Below are 13,376 nucleotides of genomic sequence, written 5' to 3' on the forward strand. Positions count from 1 at the left end.
CTCCTCTAACCTAATAATAAGATCCGTTGCAGTAAGGAGGTAAGTGCCGAATTTTGCTTGTTGTATTCTTTAGACCCAGTTTTGTTTTAAAATAAAGGTTAGCTTTAGAGGGATGGCAGTGAAGGCAGTGCAATGTTCCTCCTGCAACATGTATGAGGTGAGGGATGCCATGGACGTCCCTGCTGATTACACTTGCAGGAAGTGCACCCATCTCCAGCTCCTCCAAGACCGTGTTAGGGAACTGGAGCTGGAGTTGGATGAACTTCGGATCATTCGGGAGGCAGAGGGGGTCATAGATCGGAGCTATAGGGAAGTAGGAACTCCAAAGATGGCAGATAGATGGGTGACAGTGAGGGGGAGTGGGAGGAAGCAGCCAGTGCAGGGACCCCCTGTGGTCGTTCCCCTCAAGAACAAGTATACCATTTTGGATACTTGTGGGGGGGACGACTTACCAGGGGTAAGTAACGGGGCTCAGGCCTCTGGCACGGAGCCTGTCCCCGCTGCTCAGAAGGGAAGGGTGGAGAAGAGCAGAGCAATAATAATTGGGGACTCGATAGTGAGGGGCACAGATAGGCGGTTTTGTGGGAACGAGAGAGACTCACGTTTGGTATGTTGCCTCCCAGGTGCAAGGGTACATGATGTCTCTGATCGTGTTTTCCGGGTCCTTAAGGGGGAGGGGGAGCAGCCCCAGATCGTGGTCCATATTGGCACCAACGACATAGGTAGGGAGAGGGGTGAGGATGTTAGACAGGCTTTTAGGGAGCTAGGTTGGAAGCTCAGAGTTAGAACGAACAGAGTCGTTGTCTCTGGTTTGTTACCCGTGCCACGTGATAGAGAGTCAAGGAATAGGGAGAGAGAAGAGTTAAATACGTGGCTACAGGGATGGTGCAGGAGGGAGGGATTTCGGTACTTGGATAACTGGGGTTCTTTCTGGGGAAGGTGGGACCTCTATAAACAGGATGGTCTCCACCTGAACCTGAGGGGCACCAGTATCCTTGGGGGGAGGTTTGCTAGTGCTCTTTGGGAGGGTTTAAACTAACTCTGCAGGGGCATGGGAACCCAGACTGTAGCTTTAGGGTGCAGGACCTGGAGTGTAGGGAGGTTAGGAACATGGCATCAATCTTAAAGGAGGGTGCCTGTAAACAGAAGAGTGGCTTGAAGTGTGTATACTTTAATGCCAGAAGTATACGAAATAAGGTAGGTGAACTCGCAGCGTGGGTTGGTACCTGGGACTTCGATGTTGTGGCTATTACGGAGGCGTGGGTAGATCAGGGACAGGATTGGCTGTTGCAGGTTCCAGGGTTTAAATGTTTTAGTAGGGTCAGAGATGGGGGTAAAAGAGGGGGGGGTGTGGCTTTGCTTGTCAAAGATAGTATTACAGCGGTGGAAAGGAAGATGGACGAAGATTTGCCATCTGAGGTAGTTTGGGTTGAGGTTAGGAATAGGAGAGGTGAGGTCACCCTGTTAGGAGTCTTTTACAGGCCTCCTAATAGTCCTAGAATCGTTGAAGAAAGGATTGCGAAGATGATTCAGCAGAAGAGTGACAGTAATAGGGTGATTGTTTTGGGAGACTTTAACTTTCCTGATATTGATTGGGAAAGCTATAGCTCAAGTTCGTTAGATGGGTCAGTGTTTGTGCAATGTGTGCAGGAGAGTTTCCTGACACAATATGTAGATAAGCCAACAAGAGGTGAGGCCATACTGGATTTGGTTCTGGGTAACGAACCAGGCCAGGTATTAGAACTAGAGGTAGGTGAGCACTTTGGGGACAGTGACCACAATTCGGTGATTTTTACTCTAGTGATGGAGAGGGATAAGTGTGTACTACAGGGCAAGAGTTATAGCTGGGGGCAGGGAAATTATGATGTGGTGAGGCATGACTTAGGATGTGTGGATTGGAAAAGTAGATTCCAAGGCAAGAGCGTAATTGATATGTGGAACTTGTTCAAGGAGCAACTATTGAGTGTCCTTGATAAGTACGTACCTATCAGGCAGGGAGGAAAGGGTCGTGTGAGGGAGCCGTGGTTTAATAAGGAGTTGGAATCCCTTGTTAAATGGAAGAGGGCGGCCTTTGTAAAGATGAGGCGTGAAGGTTCAATAGGGGCGATTGAGAGTTATAAGGTAGCCCGGAAGGACCTGAAGAGAGAGCTAAGAGCAGCAAGGAGGGGACATGAAAGGTCCTTAGTTGGTAGGATTAGGGAAAACCCTAAGGCTTTCTATAGGTATGTTAGGAATAAAAGAATGACTAGGGTAGGAATAGGTCCAATCAAGGATAGTAATGGGAAGATGCTTGTGGAGGCTGAAGAGATTGGGGAGGCGCTGAATGAATACTTTTCGTCAGTATTCACTCAGGAACAGGACATTGTTGTCGATATGAATACTGAGGCACGAATAAGTAGAATGGATGGCTTTGAGATATGTAGAGAAGAGGTGTTGGAAATTCTGGCAAGGGTGAAAATAGATAAGTCCCCTGGGCCTGATTGCATTTATCCTAGGATTCTCTGGGAAGCAAGGGAGGAGATTGCAGAGCCATTGGCCTTGATTTTTGTGTCCTCTTTGTCTACAGGAGTAGTGCCAGAGGACTGGAGGCTAGCAAACGTGGTTCCCTTGTTCAAGAAGGGGAGTAGGGATAATCCTAGTAACTATAGGCCAGTGAGTCTCACTTCTGTTGTGGGCAAAGTCTTAGAGAGAATTGTAAGGGATAGGATTTATGCACATCTGGATAAGAATGATGTGATCAAGGATAGTCAGCATGGTTTTGTGAAGGGCAGGTCGTGTCTCACAAACCTTATTGAATTCTTTGAGAAGGTGACTAAGGAGGTAGATGAGGGGAAAGCGGTAGATGTGGTATATATGGATTTTAGTAAGGCGTTTGATAAGGTCCCCCATGGTAGGCTACTGCAGAAAATACAGAGATATGGCATTGAGGGTGAGTTGGAGGTTTGGATTAGGAATTGGCTGGCTGGAAGAAGACAGAGGGTAGTAGTTGATGGCAAAGGTTCATCTTGGAGTGCCGTCACTAGTGGTGTTCCGCAAGGATCTGTTTTGGGACCATTGCTGTTTGTCATTTTTATAAATGACCTGGAGGAAGGGTTAGAAGGTTGGGTGAGCAAGTTTGCGGATGATACGAAAGTCGGAGGAGTTGTAGACAGTGAGGAAGGATATGGCAGGTTACAGCGGGATATAGAGAAGCTGCAGAGCTGGGCAGAAAGTTGGCAAATGGAGTTCAATGTAGCTAAGTGTGAAGTGATTCACTTTGGTAAGAGTAATAAAAAGATGGGTACTGGGCTAATGGTAGACTACTTGGTAGTGTGGAAGAGCAGAGGGATCTTGGTGTCCATGTACACAGATCTCTGAAAGTTGCCACCCAGGTAAATAGTGCAGTGAAGAAGGCATATGGCGTACTGGCTTTTATTGGTAGAGGAATTGAGTTCCGGAGTCCTGAGGTCATGCTGCAGTTGTATAAGACTCTGGTGCGGCCGCATCTGGAATATTGTGTGCAGTTTTGGTCGCCATACTATAGGAAGGATGTGGAGGCACTGGAACGGGTGCAGAGGAAGTTTACCAGGATGTTGCCTGGTATGGTAGGAAGATCCTATGAGGAAAGGCTGAGGCACTTGGGGTTGTTTTCATTGGAGAAAAGAAGGTTTAGGGGTGATTTGATAGAGGTGTACAAGATGATTAGGGGGTTAGATAGGATTGACAGTGAGAACCTTTTTCCACGTATGGAGTCAGCTATTACAAGGGGGCATAGCTTTAAATTAAGGGGGGGTAGATATAGGACTGATGTTAGGGGTAGGTTCTTCACTCAGCGAGTCGTAAGATCATGGAATGCCCTGCCAGTAGCAGTAGTGGACTCTCCCTCTTTATGGGTATTTAAGCGGGCATTGGATAGGCATATGGAGGATAGTGGGTTAGTGTCGGTTAGGTGGGCTTTGATCGGCGCAACATCGAGGGCCGAAGGGCCTGTACTGCGCTGTATTGTTCTATGTTCTATGTTCTATGTTCTACGTTCTAATACCTTCTTCACCGCCCTGTCCAGCTGTGACACTGGTTTTAACAAACTGTATACCTGTACTCCTAGGTCCCTCTGTTCTACAACACACCTCAGGAGTTTACCATTTACTGGACAAGTCCAACTTTGGGTTGATTCTCTAAAGTGCAACACCTCAGACTTATCTGTGTTGAATTGCATTTGCCAATCCTCAGCCCACTTCCCAATCTGATCAAGATCTGTCTGTAAGTTTTGATAACCTTTCTCGCTATCACCGAAACATCCTCATTTTGTATCATCCGCAAGCCTTCTAATCCTGCCTTGTACATTCACACCAGAACTTTGATGTAAATAACAAATAAGAAAGGTCCCAGCATTGACCCCTGTGACACACCACTACTCACAGGGCTCCAGTCCGAGAAACAACCAGTTTGTGAGCTTTCCCTGGATCCCATGGACCCAACCTTCATGATTAGCCTGCTGTGCAGGGTCTTGTTAAAGACCTCAGTCATGTCCAAAAAGACAATAGACAATAGATGCAGGAGTAGGCCATTCAGCCCTTCGAGCCTGCACCACCATTCAATATGATCATGGCTGATCATCCTTAATCAGTATCCTGTTCCTGCCTTATCTCCATAACCCTTGATTCCACTAACCTTGAGAGCTCTATCCAACTCTTTCTTAAATAAATCCAGAGACTGGGCCTCCACTGCCCTCTGGGGCAGACCATTCCACACACCCACCACTCTCTGGGTGAAGAGGTTTCTCCTCATCTCTGTCCTAAATTTTTTTTTAGATTACTTACAATGTGGAAACAGGCCCTTCGGCCCAACAAGTCCACACCGCCCCGCCGAAGCGCAACCCACCCATTCCCCTACACTTACACCTTTTGCCTAACACTACGGGCAATTTAGCATGGCCAATTCACCTGACCTGCACATCTTTGGACTGTGGGAGGAAACCGGAGCACCCGGAGGAAACCCACGCAGACACGGGGAGAATGTGCAAACCCCACACAGACAGTTGCCTGAGTCGGGAATTGAACCCAGGTCTCTGGCGCTGTGAGGCAGCAGTGCTAACCACTGTGCCACCGTGCCGCCCCGTATTTTTAAGCTGTGTCCTCTGGTTCGGGACTCACCCATCAGTGGAAATATGTTCCCTCCCTCCAGAGTGTCCAATCCTTTCATAATCCTATACGTCTCAATCAGATCCCCTCTCAGTCTTCTAAACTCAAGGGTATACAAGCCCAGTCGCTTCAGTCTTTCAGACTAAGGTAATCCCGCCATTCCAGGAATTGACCTCGTGAACCTACGCTGCACTCCCTCAATAGCCAGAATGTCTTTCCTCAAATTTGGAGACCAGAACTGCACACAATATTCCAGGTGTGGTCTCACCAGGGCCCTGTACAGATGCAGAAGAACCTCTTTGCTTCTATACTCAATCCCTCTTATTATGAAGGCCAGCATGCTATTAGCCTTCTTCACTACCTGCCGTACCTGCATGCTTGCCTTCATTGACTGGTGTACAAGAACACCCAGATCTATTTGTACTGCCCCTTTACCTAAATTGACTCCATTTCGGTCGTAATCTGCTTTCCTGTTCTTGCCACCAAAGTGGATAACCATACATTTATCCACATTAAACTGCATCTGCCATGCATCTGCCCACTCACCTAACTTGTCCAGGTCACCCTGTAATCTCCTAACATCCTCCTCACATTTCACCCTGCCACCCAGCTTTGTGTCATCAACAAACATGACCCACTCTACCCTATCCTCTTGGTTACCTCTTTGAAAAACCCGAAAAGATTTGTCAGACATGTCTCCCTGCACACAAATCCATGCTGACTATCCCCAGTCAGACCTTGACTATCCAAAACTTGTCTGATCCTGTTCCTCAGTATCCTCTCCAACAACGTACCTCCCACTGATATCAGACTCGCTGGCCTGGAATTCCCTGCTTTGTCTTTGCTCTCTTTCTTAAACAATGGAACAACATTAACCATCCTCCGAGTTTCCGGAACTTCACCAGTGGCTAAAGATGAAGCAAATATCTCTGCAAGGGTTTCTGCTTTTTCTTCCCGAGCCTCCCACAAGGTCCGAAGATGGACCTGGTTTGGCCCAGAGGATTTATCCACCGTAATGTGCTTTACCCCGTCTCTGGTCATATGTATGTGGTCTAAAACATCCCCACTTGTTTCCCTTATTTCCTTAGCATCCAAGATGCTCTCTTCAGTAAACACGGAGGAGAAATATTCATGAAAAATCTCTCCTTTCTCCTGTGGCTCCACACACAGATAGCCATGTTGGTCTTTAAGGGACCCTGTTCTCTCCTGACCACCCTTTTACTCTGAGGAGAGCTGTAGAACCTCTTGGGATAATCTTTCACGTTATCTGCCAGATCCATCTCATACCCTCTTTTTGCTCTCCTGATTTCCCTCCTCAATGTGCTCCGGCACTATCTATACCCATCTAGGGATTCACTTGAGTCTCATAGCTTAGATCCGATGTCTGCCTTATTCTTTTTCCTGACCAGTGTCAGTATCCCACCGTCAGCCTGGGCTCCCTTAGCCTGCCAACTTTTCCCTTCATTCTAACAGGGGCATCCCTTGAGATCACATTTTTAAATTCCTGAAGAAGGGCTTATGCCCGAAACGACGATTCTCCTGCTCCTTGAATGCTGCCTGACCTGCTGTGCTTTTCCAGCAACACATTTTCAGATCACATTTTTAAAAGCCTCCCATTTATTAGGTGTTCCCTTTCCTTCAAACAGACTCATCCAGTCAACCTCTGCCTAATGGCCCCCTAACTGACCCTGCTGTAGTTTCGTACCTTAACCTGTAGGCCTGTCCTATCTTATACCATAGCTATGTTGAAACTCGGAGAGTTATGGTCACTTGACCCAAAGTGCTCTCCGACTGACTCTTCAGTCACTTGCCCAACCTCGTTTCCTACGAGGATGTTCAGGGTTGCACCCTCTCCATAATGATTTAGGAATCTTTCTTGGATACATTTGACAAGCTCCACTCCGTCTGGGTCTTTTACACTCTTGGTGGCCCAGTTAATACAGCAGAAATTAAAATCTCCACCAATCCTACTCTATTATTCTTACAGGTACCTGCAATCTCGCTACACAGAGTCAGAGAGATGGATAGTGTGGAAACAGATCCTTCAGTCCAAGTTGTCATGTTTACCAGATATCCTAAATTAATCCAGCCCCACCTGCCAGCACCCAGCCCATATCCCTCTAAACCCTTCCTATTCATATCCCCATCCAAATGCCTTTTAAATGTTGTAATTGCACCAGCCTCCACCACATCCTCTGGCAGCTCATTCCATACACGTACCACCCTCTGCATGAAAAAGTTGCCCCTTAGGTCTCTTTTATATCTTTCCCCTCTCACCCTAAACCTATGCCCTCTAGTTCTGGACTCCACGACCCCAGGGAAAAGACTTTGTCTATTTATCCTATCCATGACAATCATAATTTTGTAAACCTCTATAAGGTCACCCCTCAGCCTCCAACACACCAGGGAAAACAGTCCCAGCCTGTTCAGCCTCTCTCTCCAGCTCAAACCCTCCAACATCCTTGTAAATCTTTTCTGAAGCCTTTCAGGTTTCAAAACACCCTTCCCCTATTTGGGGTCTATTTGGGGGTTTATAATACAGTCCATAATACAATTCTTCAATCATGAGAGGCTTATTGAGTTAAATTACTTACCTGCAGCACGAGTGGTTTGTCCTTGTGCAGCTGTGGAAGGGAGTTCAGCTTCTGTTGTCTCCGGCCCAGCTCCTGGGGGAAGTTAGGAACAGAACAATCCTCGATGAATGGGGTTCCCTGGACACTACACACACAGGGGCATTTGGAGGATCAGAGACAGGCTGAGCTGGGTGTGATATTGTCAGGGTCTGTCAGGATCTGGACACATTCTGGGTATGTGTCACACGGTGTGTATGATCGTCAGAGTCACTGAGAGGATTACAGTCAGTGTTCACTAATACCAGTGAGAACCATGGTCAGTGTGTGTCAGTGTGAGTTAGTGTGTGTTAGTGTCTGTCAGTGTGTGTCAGTGTGTGTTAGTGTTAGTCAGTGTGTGTTAGTGTCAGTCAGTGTGTGTCAGTGTGAGTTAGTGTGTGTTAGTGTTAGTCAGTGTGTGTTAGTGTCTGTTAGTGTCAGTCAGTGTGTGTCAGCGTGAGTTAGTGATTGTCAGTGTCAGTTATTGTCAGTCATTGTGAGGTAGTGTCTATCAATGTGAGTTAGTGTCAGTCAATGTCAGTATGAGTTAGTCTGTGTCAATGTGAGTTAATGTGTTTGTGAGTGAAAGTTAGTGTCAGTCAGTGTGAGTTAGTGTCAGTCAGTGTGTGTTAGTGTCTGTCAGAATGAGTTCGTGCCTGTCAGTGTGTGTTCGTGTCAGTCAGTGTGTGTTCGTGCCTGTCAGTGTGTGTTCGTGCCTGTCAGTGTGTGTTAGTGTCAGTGTGAGTTCGTGTCAGTCAGTGTGTGTTAGTGTCAGTCAGTGTGTGTTAGTGTCAGTCAGAAAGAGTTAGTGTCAGTGTTTGTTAGTGTGAGTCAGAATGAGTTAGTGTCAGTCAGAATGAATTAGTGTCAGTTAGAATGAGTTAGTGTCAGTCAGTGTTTGTTGGTGTCAGTCAGTGTTTGTTAGTGTCTGTCAGTGCGAGTTAGAGTCTGTCAGTGTGAGTTGGTGTCTGTCAGTGTGAGTTGGTGTCAGTCAGTGTCAGATAGTGTTGGTCAGTGTCGGTCAGTGCCAGTCAGTGTCAGTCAGAATGAGTTAGTGTCAGTAAGTGTCTGTTAGTGTCTGTCAGTGTGAGTTAGTGTCTGTCAGTGTGATTTCGTGTCAATCTGTGAGTTAGTGTCAGTCGGTGTGAGATAGTGTCGGTCAGTGTGAGTTGGTGTCAGTGTGAGTTAGTGTCTGTCAGTGTGATTTCATGTCAATCTGTGAGTTGGTGTCTGTCAGTGTGAGTTAGTGTCTGTCCGTGTGAGTTAGTGTCAGTCAGAGTGAGTTAGTGTCAGTCAGAATGAGTTAGTGCCTGTCAGTGTGTGTTAGTGTCAGTCAGTGTGTGTTAGTGTCAGTCAGAATGAGTTAGTGTCAGTCAGTGTTTGTTAGTGTCAGTTTGAGTTAGTGTCAGTCAGTGTGTGTTAGTGTCAGTCAGTGTGCGTTAGTGTCAGTCGGAATGAGTTAGTGTCTGTCAGTGTGAGTTAGTGTCAGTTAGTGTCTGTCAGTGTGAGTTAGTGTCTGTCAGTGTGATTTCATGTCAATCTGTGAGTTAGTGTCAGTCGGTGTGAGATAGTGTCGGTCAGTGTGAGTTGGTGTCAGTGTGAGATAGTGTCTGTCAGTGTGATTTCATGTCAATCTGTGAGTTAGTGTCAGTCGGTGTGAGATAGTGTCGGTCAGTGTGAGTTGGTGTCAGTGTGAGTTAGTGTCTGTCAGTGTGATTTCGTGTCAATCTGTGAGTTAGTGTCAGTCAGTGTGAGTTAGTGTCTGTCAGCATGAGTTAGTGTCTGTCAGTGTGATTTCGTGTCAATCTGTGAGTTAGTGTCAGTCGGTGTGAGATAGCGTCGGTCAGTGTGAGTTGGTGTCAGTGTGAGTTAGTGTCTGTCAGTGTGATTTCGTGTCAATCTGTGAGTTGGTGTCTGTCAGTGTGAGTTAGTGTCTGTCAGTGTGAGTTAGTGTCTGTCAGTGTGAGTTAGTGTCTGTCAGTGTGAGTTAGTGTCAGTCAGTGTCAGTCGGAATGAGTTAGTGTTAGTCAGAATGAGCTAGTATCAGTCAGTGTTTGTTAGTAAGGTAAAAACAATGACTGCAGATGCTGGAAGCCAGATTCTGGATTAGTGGTGCTGGAAGAGCACAGCAGTTCAGGCAGCATCGAACGAGCAGCAAAATCGATGTTTCGGGCAAAAGCCCTTCATCAGGAATAAAGGCAGTGAGCCTGAAGCGTGGAGAGATAAGCTAGAGGAGGGTGGGGGTGGGGAGAGAGTAGCATAGAGTACAATGGGTGAGTGGGGGAGGAGATGAAGGTGATAGGTCAGGGACGGGAGGGTGGAGTGGATAGGTGGAAAAGGAGATAGGCAGGTAGGACAAGTCCGGACAAGACAAGGGGACAGTTACTGAGCTGGAAGTTTGAAACTAGGATGAGGTGGGGGAAGGGGAAATGAGGAAACTGTTGAAGTCCACATTGATGCCCTGGGGTTGAAGTGTTCCGAGGCGGAAGATGAGGCGTTCTTCCTCCAGGCGTCTGGTGGTGAGGGAGCGGCGGTGAAGGAGGCCCAGGACCTCCATGTCCTCGGCAGAGTGGGAGGGGGAGTTGAAATGTTGGGTCACGGGGCGGTTTGGTTGATTGGTGCGGGTGTCTCGGAGATGTTCCCTAAAGCGCTCTGCTAGGAGGCGCCCAGCCTCCCCAATGTAGAGGAGACCACATCGGGAGCAACGGATACAATAAATGATATTAGTGGATGTGCAGGTAAAACTTTGATGGATGTGGAAGGCTCCTTTAGGGCCTTGGATAGAGGTGAGGGAGGAGGTGTGGGCACAGGTTTTACAGTTCCTGCGGTGGCAGGGGAAAGTGCCAGAATGGGAGGGTGGGTTGTAGGGGGGTGTGGATCTGACCAGGTAGTCACGGAGGGAACAATCTTTGTGGAAGGTGGAAAGGGGTGGGGAGGGAAATATATCCCTGGTGGTGGGGTCTGTTTGGAGGTGGCGGAAATGTCGGCGGATGATTTGGTTTATGCGAAGGTTGGTAGGGTGGAAGGTGAGCACCAGGGGCGTTCTGTCCTTGTTACGGTTGGAGGGGTGGAGTCTGAGGGCGGAGGTGCGGGATGTGGACGAGATGCGTTGAAGGGCATCTTTAACCACGTGGGAAGGGAAATTGTGGTCTCTAAAGAAGGAGGCCATCTGGTGTGTCCTATGGTGGAACTGGTCCTCCTGGGAGCAGATACGATGGAGGCGGAGAAATTGGGAATACGGGATGGCATTTTTGCAAGAGATAGGGTGGGAAGAGGTGTAATCCAGGTAGCTATGGGAGTCGGTGGTTGTCTGTCAGTGTGAGTTAGTGTCTGTCCGTGTGAGTTAGTGTCTGTCCGTGTGAGTTAGTGTCAGTCAGAGTGAGTTAGTGTCAGTCAGAATGAGTTAGTGCCTGTCAGTGTGTGTTAGTGTCAGTCAGTGTGTGTTAGTGTCAGTCAGAATGAGCTAGTGTCAGTCAGAATGAGTTAGTGTCAGTCAGTGTTTGTTAGTGTCAGTTTGAGTTAGTGTCAGTCAGTGTGTGTTAGTGTCAGTCAGTGTGCGTTAGTGTCAGTCGGAATGAGTTAGTGTCTGTCAGTGTGAGTTAGTGTCAGTCAGTGTGAGTTAGTGTCTGTCAGTGTGAGTTAGTGTCTGTCAGTGTGATTTCATGTCAATCTGTGAGTTAGTGTCAGTCGGTGTGAGATAGTGTCGGTCAGTGTCAGATAGTGTTTGTTAGTGTGAGATAGTGTCTGTCAGTGTGAGTTACTGTCAGTCAGTGTGAGTTAGTGTCTACCAGTGTGAGATAGTGTCTCTTAGTGTGAGATAGTGTCAGTCAGTGTGAGTTAAAATCAGTCAGTGTAAGTTAAAGTCAGTCAGTGTGTGTTTGTGCCAGTCAGTGTGTGCCAGTCTCAGTGTGAGTTAGTGTCAGAGCTGAAAAATGTGTTGCTGGAAAAGCGCAGCAGGTCAGGCAGCATCAAAGGAGCTGGATAATCGACGCTTCCAGCATAAGCCCTTCTTCAGGATTTCTGAAGAAGGGCTTATGCCTGAAATGTCGATTCTCCTGCTCCTTGGATGCTGCCTGACCTGCTGCGCTTTTCCAGCAATACATTTCCAGCTCAGATCTCCAACATCTGCATTCCTCACTTTCTACTAGTGAGTTAGTGTCAGTCAGTATGTGTGTGTGGATGTGTGTGTGTGGGTGTGTGTGTGGATGTGTGTGTGTGGGTGTGTGTGTGTGGATGTGTGTGAGTGGGTGTGTGTGTGTGGGTGTGTGTGTGTGGGTGTGTGTGTGGGTGTGTGTGTGTGGTTGTGTGTGTGTGGGTGTGTGTGTGGGTGTGTGTGTGTGGGTGTGTGTGTGGGTGTGTGTGTGTGTGTGTGTGTGTGGGTGTGTGTGTGGGTGTGTGTGTGGATGTGTGTGTGGATGTGTGTGTGGATGTGTGTGTGTGGGTGTGTGTGTGTGGTTGTGTGTGTGGGTGTGTGTGTGTGGGTGTGTGTGTGGGTGTGTGTGTGTGTGTGTGTGTGTGGGTGTGTGTGTGGGTGTGTGTGTGGAAGTGTGTGTGGATGTGTGTGTGTGGGTGTGTGTGTGGATGTGTGTGTGTGGATGTGTGTGTGTGGGTGTGTGTGTGTGGGTGTGTGTGTGGGTGTGTGTGTGTGTGTGTGGGTGTGTGTGTGGGTGTGTGTGTGGGTGTGTGTGTGTGGGTGTGTGTGTGTGGGTGTGTGTGTGTGGGTGTGTGTGTGTGTGTGTGGGTGTGTGTGTGGGTGTGTGTGTGGATGTGTGTGTGTGGGTGTGTGTGTGGATGTGTGTGTGGATGTGTGTGTGTGGGTGTGTGTGTGTGGGTGTGTATGTGTGGATGCGTGTGTGTGGGTGTGTGTGTGTGGGTGTGTGTGTGTGGGTGTGTGTGTGGATGTGTGTGTGGATGTGTGTGTGGATGTGTGTGTGTGTGTCGGTGTGTGTGTATGGATGTGTATGTGTGGGTGTGTGTGTGGATGTGTGTGTGTGGGTGTGTGTGTGGATGTGTGTGTGTGGATGTGTGTTTGTGGATGTGTGTTTGTGGATGTGTGTTTGTGGATGTGTGTGTGGGTGTGTGTGTGGGTGTGTGTGTGGATGTGTGTGGATGTGTGTGTGGGTGTGTGTGTGGATGTGTGTGTGTGGATGTGTGTTTGTGGATGTGTGTGTGTGGGTGTGTGTGTGGATGTGAGTTTGTGTGGATTCATAAGGGTGTGTGTGGGTGTGTGTGTGTGAGAATGTGTGAGGGTGTGTGTGTGGATGCATGAGGGTGCGTGTGTGGATGTGTGAGGGTGTGTGTGGATGTGTAAGGATGTGTGTGTGTTTGTAGGTGTGTGAGGAGGCTGTGTGGATGTGTGTGTGTGGGTGTGTGTGTGTGGGTGTGTGAGGGAGTGTGTGTGTGGATGCTTGAGGGTGTGTGTGTATGTGTGGATGTGTGAGAGGGTATGTGTGGATGTGTGTGTGTGTGGATGTGTGTGTATGGATGTGTAAGGGTGTGTGTGTGTGTATGTGTGTGGATATGTGATAGGGGTGTGTGGATGTGTGTGTATGTGTGAGTGGGTGTGTGTGGGTGGGGTGTGTGAGTGTGGATGCATGAGGGTGTGTGTGTGTGGATGTGTGGGGGCTGTGTGGATATGTGTGTGTGG

The 13,376-nt window shown here is 48.1% G+C and overlaps 1 protein-coding gene across 1 annotated transcript in view; it reads right to left on the bottom strand.

Moving 5' to 3' along the window:
• Positions 1–13,376, bottom strand: part of LOC140480733 (uncharacterized) — a 510,142-nt gene that overhangs the window by 389,201 nt on the left and 107,565 nt on the right. Inside the window, exon 7 of the mRNA XM_072576020.1 lies at positions 7,715–7,786. Within this exon, the coding sequence (XP_072432121.1) occupies positions 7,715–7,786 (72 nt within the window). The remainder of the gene's footprint in view (positions 1–7,714; positions 7,787–13,376) is intronic.

This window comes from Chiloscyllium punctatum, chromosome 1, assembly GCF_047496795.1.
Source record: "Chiloscyllium punctatum isolate Juve2018m chromosome 1, sChiPun1.3, whole genome shotgun sequence".
Lineage (NCBI taxonomy): Eukaryota > Metazoa > Chordata > Chondrichthyes > Orectolobiformes > Hemiscylliidae > Chiloscyllium > Chiloscyllium punctatum.